The sequence below is a fragment of the Danio aesculapii genome, chromosome 13 (assembly GCF_903798145.1).
Source record: "Danio aesculapii chromosome 13, fDanAes4.1, whole genome shotgun sequence".
NCBI lineage: Eukaryota > Metazoa > Chordata > Actinopteri > Cypriniformes > Danionidae > Danio > Danio aesculapii.
Window position 1 is genome coordinate 25,009,815 of NC_079447.1, and position 5,579 is coordinate 25,015,393.

The 5,579-nt window shown below is 35.0% G+C and overlaps 1 protein-coding gene across 1 annotated transcript; it reads left to right on the forward strand.

The window, feature by feature from the left end:
- The first annotated feature begins 245 nt into the window (after positions 1 to 245).
- lbx1a (ladybird homeobox 1a) lies at positions 246 to 3,702 on the forward strand. Its single transcript, XM_056470993.1, has 2 exons — positions 246 to 964; positions 1,932 to 3,702. Exons 1-2 carry the CDS (start codon positions 640 to 642, stop codon positions 2,414 to 2,416), a joined length of 810 nt encoding a protein of 269 aa, XP_056326968.1. The 5' UTR covers positions 246 to 639; the 3' UTR covers positions 2,417 to 3,702.
- The last annotated feature ends 1,877 nt before the right edge of the window (positions 3,703 to 5,579 follow it).

The following is a 5,579-nucleotide window of genomic DNA, read 5'->3' on the forward strand; positions in this document are numbered from 1 at the left end:
TTTTCATTTTGTTTTAAATATTTTCCTAAAATGTAAATGCCCGTTTGTAAAAATAACGTGGTACAAATGTGTAAATAAGAACGAAGAGAATATCGACAAATCATTAATTCGTAGTAAAGAGTGGGAGCGTTAAGTATTGTAATCCGGCTGAGCTCCTCCTCCGGCCATGCCCTCTAATTAACGGGGCTCCTTTCCTGCTAAAGTCTGCATCGGACTGCAACATAGTCAAAGAGCAAGAGGGAGAGAGAAAGAGAGAGAGAGAGAGAAGTGCCACTGGATGTAATTGATTGTCTTGCTATCAAGAATAACTTGTTAGTAATAGTCAATTCTGGCTGCTTTTGAGGCTGACTGTTTCCACTGAAGCATCAGAGGTTGTCAGGCTGCTTCTCACTGAAGCTCAACTGTTATCCAGGAGCTGAGGACAGCAGACGGGTTTTTTTTAAAGAAAGACTTAAACTTCTTCAACCCTGCGGCAAAAGCAACAACATGCTGCTGATCGGCTACATCTAATTCTACGGATTTGTGGATACATTCTCATTCAGGTTGCTCTTTGTTTAGCAGCATTTTTCATTCAAAACAAGCTGTGCACACACTCGAAATTAAATCGAAAAAAACTGTAGCATATTTTCAAAGCTAAAAATGACCTCCAAAGAAGACGCGAAAGGCGCCTCGGTTGAGGATCGAAGGCGCAGTCCGTTGGACCATCTTCCTCCACCTGCTAACTCAAACAAGCCTCTTACTCCGTTCAGCATAGAGGATATTTTGAACAAGCCGTCTGTCAAACGAAATTACACAATTTGCGGCACGGCGCACCTGCTTTCTTCCGGTGAGAAGCATCCGTCTACGGGCCATCCCCTCTCCAACCGTGCGCTGCTCACCCAGACATCTCCATTGTGCGCCCTGGAGGAGCTCGCCAGCAAAACCTTCAAAGGACTGGAAGTCAGTGTCCTACAAGCGGCAGAAGGTAAACATGAGGCCCGGTGTGTGCTTAAATTGTATTCAGGCTGGTGGATAATGTTAGAAATTATTCTAGATATTCGTGAAAACGTTAGTCGATAGTCGTTAAAAACTGCTACAGGAAAACAAATGTTTAAATAATTATTTTACATTGTTTAAACGCTCGTTTTTCGTTAAAGTTTTATTTTAGTTTAGTTTAGTTTTATATAATCAATGGTTATATTTGATTAAAGTATAAATGTGGGATTACTTATGTGCATGTGCAATAAAAAATACATGTTTAAATAATATAATATAAATCTCCGAGGATGAAATGAAAATTATTAAACAATCAGTATATGCTATACCAAATAAATGTGTATTAAACTAAATAGATAAAATAGGAGCTCAAATAAATGTATATTAAACTAAATGAGCACGTGCATTGAATGAAATGTTTAATTCGTGCAAAATAAATATATAAAATGAAAACAGGCCACTAAAATATATGTATTGTCATAAAAATAAATTTTATCTAATTTAATTAAAAATACGTTTAACAATGTTTACCTGTTAGAATAAAAAAGATAATGTATCAAATAAATTAATAATCATAAATAAAATAATGGTGTCCACGTGCAATTAAAATAGATGGTTAAAATATGCGGAAATGTAAAAAAAATGTACCAAATTAACAAATAAAAATAATAAAAATTGATTAGTTCTGTTCATGTGCAATTAAAATAAACGTTTAAAATAGGTTATATATCTATGTGCAGAAATAAAATGCTAAATATAAATAAAACTCGTTTTCCGGGCCTATTATGTTTTTTTCGACCTAAAGCTACATTTATAAACGCTCACTGATAAACAACGAAGACGTCACAATTTAAAAATCATTATAATATTCCCATTTATGGCAGTGCTAAATTTTTACAGGCCTCTGCTGTTCTGCGTTTTGATGTGGCTGCATTATTTTTGTTTGTTAATTTTAGGGAGAGACGGCATGACACTCTTCGGTCAGAGGAATACCCCTAAAAAGCGGAGAAAGTCGAGAACAGCTTTCACCAACCATCAAATCTACGAACTGGAGAAGAGATTTCTCTATCAGAAATATCTGTCTCCGGCTGATCGGGATCAGATCGCTCAGCAGCTCGGGCTCACGAATGCTCAAGTCATCACCTGGTTCCAGAATCGCCGAGCCAAACTCAAAAGAGACCTGGAGGAGATGAAGGCGGACGTGGAGTCGGCCAAAGCAGTGGGCAATGTACCTTTTGAGAAAATGGCCAAACTGGCAGACCTAGAGAAACGCGTGAACGGTACTCTCGGAGATTCGTCAGCCGTGTCTCCGTCACGATCAAACCACGAGCACGAGGGTACCAACAAACTCCACATGTCACCATCATCGCCATATACAGACCACACAACGAGCAAAGAGTGTTCAGAAGACGAAGACGAGGAAATTGATGTAGATGACTGATTTTTGTCTTGAACAGAATCGGTATTATTTATATACCTTTTTTTCCAGAGATGGTCCTCGGAGGTGAAAGTGCCATTAACGCACCAAATGTATTAAATGACTTGTATTAAAAGCAAAGTTTAAAAAGGAGGAAAAAAATCAACGCAAGCATGAGACAGTTTCTTCAGATCTATTTATGCGGTGGCAGTATCGTAATCATTTAGCCTATTCGTTTAAACAGATAGCTGAAGAGCAATAAGTACCTTGATAATAACACACACATACACACACTTGAAGCACGATTGCCCACACAGAACTTTTTTTACCCGGTTCTGAGTAAGTTAAATGCATGTTTTATTTTGTTTCACCAAATTATTTGAGTTAAAATGGCTGCAGAGCTCATCTCAAAATATTCCTAAATTTAATTCACTCACGCAGCTCCCTATTACTTAAGCCTAAACCCGTTTGATAAAAGAGTGTATTATAGAACATTTCCTACAAAAGCTTTCACAGGAAAAAAAATCGATTGTCTGATGAAATCTGGATTGTGACATTTTAATATATTTCTTATGGTTTGTATGCCTGTAAGTGCCTTTTAAGCCAGGAAACCATTTAAACCAAGTGTACAAAATGTAATGTATTTAAAATGAAATAAAAACGTCTTTCACTAATATTTTGACGTTAGTTTATTTACCGAAATATGCAATAGAGATAATACAAACAAAAAATATGCTTTGTTTGTGTTTGTAGCCCACTTTTATTCCCTGCACCAACACTCTTTAAACATGCATCGCGCGTGTGTGTGTATTGGTTTGGACATTTTACGCTTTTGATTTTCAGAATGGCATAACATGTTTTGTGTTTCAATATCCACAATGGATGCGTGTGAGAAACAGAAATCTGGATTGATGAATGCGCGCATAAAGGCTGGGCAAAAACGCAGGGTTTTTGGCCCGTTTCTCTGCGGTTGAAAGACGCTATTTCCCTGCGAAGCGAAGGGAGGCAGTCATTTCTAGCGTAAGGCGTGAAAACTGGGGACAAATGAGCAGCCTCCCCTGATGTGACAAGCTACAATGAAGCATGCTCTGCCTCCCGCGGCTCTCAATACGGAGACAAGCGTGTCCCACCGAACAAAACGGACACAAACGTTTGGAGGCCATATGGTTTTTGAATTTTCCTCACAATTTTCAGACAATTTGATGGATCGAGCTGGCCCTCTTTTTAAAGTGTTTCGCTCGGTTTTCACAAAGGCAATAATGCGCACAGGGGCGAGGGCATCTGGGCCTATTAATGTTCCCTCTATTCTTTCTTTTCACTCGGCTGTTTTAAACAAGTCTATGAATTACAATGATACTGACTCGTCTTGTTAAGAGGTTGTCTTCTGCCTTTGTTTGTTTAAGTGTTTGACTTAAAATAATAAAGTTAACGTTTTGGCTACATCTCAAAAGCTGAGCATATGGCTGGAGTGACACTATGGATGGAATTAGAGCTAAATTCCTCACGGGGTATGACCCCCGAGATATTTTTTTCATTTTCTTTTTTTTCTTTTTTAATTTTTGTGTTATTTTCTAGTTGTTGCATATATATATGCATTTTAATTACTGTTTAATTTCAAATATCTGGGCGTATTTTTCAGCTCGTAACAAAGGTAGGCCTATTTGTGTATTAGTTTAGAACTGTTATATAACTATTTTATATTAATTATTCTGTTAAATTCGTTTGGGGTATTGCGGATTTTATTTACAAAATAATTACTTTTTAAGATCATCGTTTAAATGCATTTTATTACACTATTTTTGTTAAAGCCATTTATTATTACACATTTATGTGAGGTTATTTATAAGTTTTTATTGTATAAATGTATTGTTTGTACATATGTAATTATATATTTTGTATATAGTAATATTTCATAATTGTTAGAATTATTTAAATGTGTTTCATGATTACCATTATTACATATTCACATCCATTTTTAATAAAATAGATGTATATTTATTTTACATTTAATGATATTATTGATTAGGTGTTCTCACATATTTTCTTTATTTTTATAACACTACATAATAATACTACTACTACTACCAATAATAATAACAATAATAAATAAGTTTAGTTATTATATTATAAATTTTTTATTGCTATTATTACATATTTTATAAAACTTTTATCATTGTTCAGATTCTTAAAAAACATTTATTCAAAGTCGATTTATTTTATATTTAAAATTTTCGATTTGTTGCTATTTATTTTTGTGTATAATTTTTTTCGTTGTATCAAATGTAATATAATAAAGTAATAATAATATAATAATAAACAATAGTAATAATAGTATGAGTAATGATAATAACAATAACAAAAACAACAACAATAATAATAATAAATTATTATTATTATTATTATTATTATTATTATTATTTAGTCCACTAATATTTAATGCAAGTAGTCTAGTACATTTTAAATGCATGAAAGTACAATCACGATTGATGTAGTCAAGTGAAAAAAATACTTTATATATTATCTGTGATTTACACTGTTCGAGTTTTGGAACCAATCAAAATACTCAGTATCATAAAAATGAAAGAGCTTCGTCGCAACTATGAATAGACGGTTTTAAGCAACATGAAGCGGCTGTAATAGCAGGATCAGAGCTGATATGCGGACAATGTGATATTTGTCACCGCTCCATTAACATGAGCAGACGCCAGAGTCTTCAGCGCGGTCTGCTCATGCGCCTCTGCTGCAACACAACCACACACCTTCAGTAGCCTATGTGTGATTTCATTTTAACTTGATACATTTAGTTTATTGATTAGCCCACATCACACATTTAGGAAATTAGAGGTTTGACAAAGCCACTTTGGACTCTTTAAGCAGACCAGAGGCCACGTTAAACCGGTTATCTTTTTTCTTTTTCTTCGTGCTGCATGCTTTTGCACAGGCAGATTGTGTTGGTAAAATGTATATATAAGGGTCGCCGATATATCAGGGGCGAGCGGGCTGCTGGGGTTCAGTTCCTTATTTTATGAGGTGTTGTCAAATGTGGCAAAGATAAGTAATACTACAATCTGAAAGAGCATAACGTGGTAATTAATCCCAAAGTCTTAAGTGTATTTCAGCTCAAGAGAGAGAGAAAAAAATCTCTAATTCAATCGCCCGGAAAATTGAAGTTTGATGCATGAGTCCC

Coding starts and splice junctions, on each gene's coding strand:
- lbx1a (XM_056470993.1), top strand. CDS start 640: ATGACCTCCAAAGAAGACGCGAAAGGCGCCTCGGTTGAGGATCGAAGG. Junction 965..1,931: donor TGTCCTACAAGCGGCAGAAG/GTAAACATGAGG, acceptor TGTTAATTTTAG/GGAGAGACGGCATGACACTC.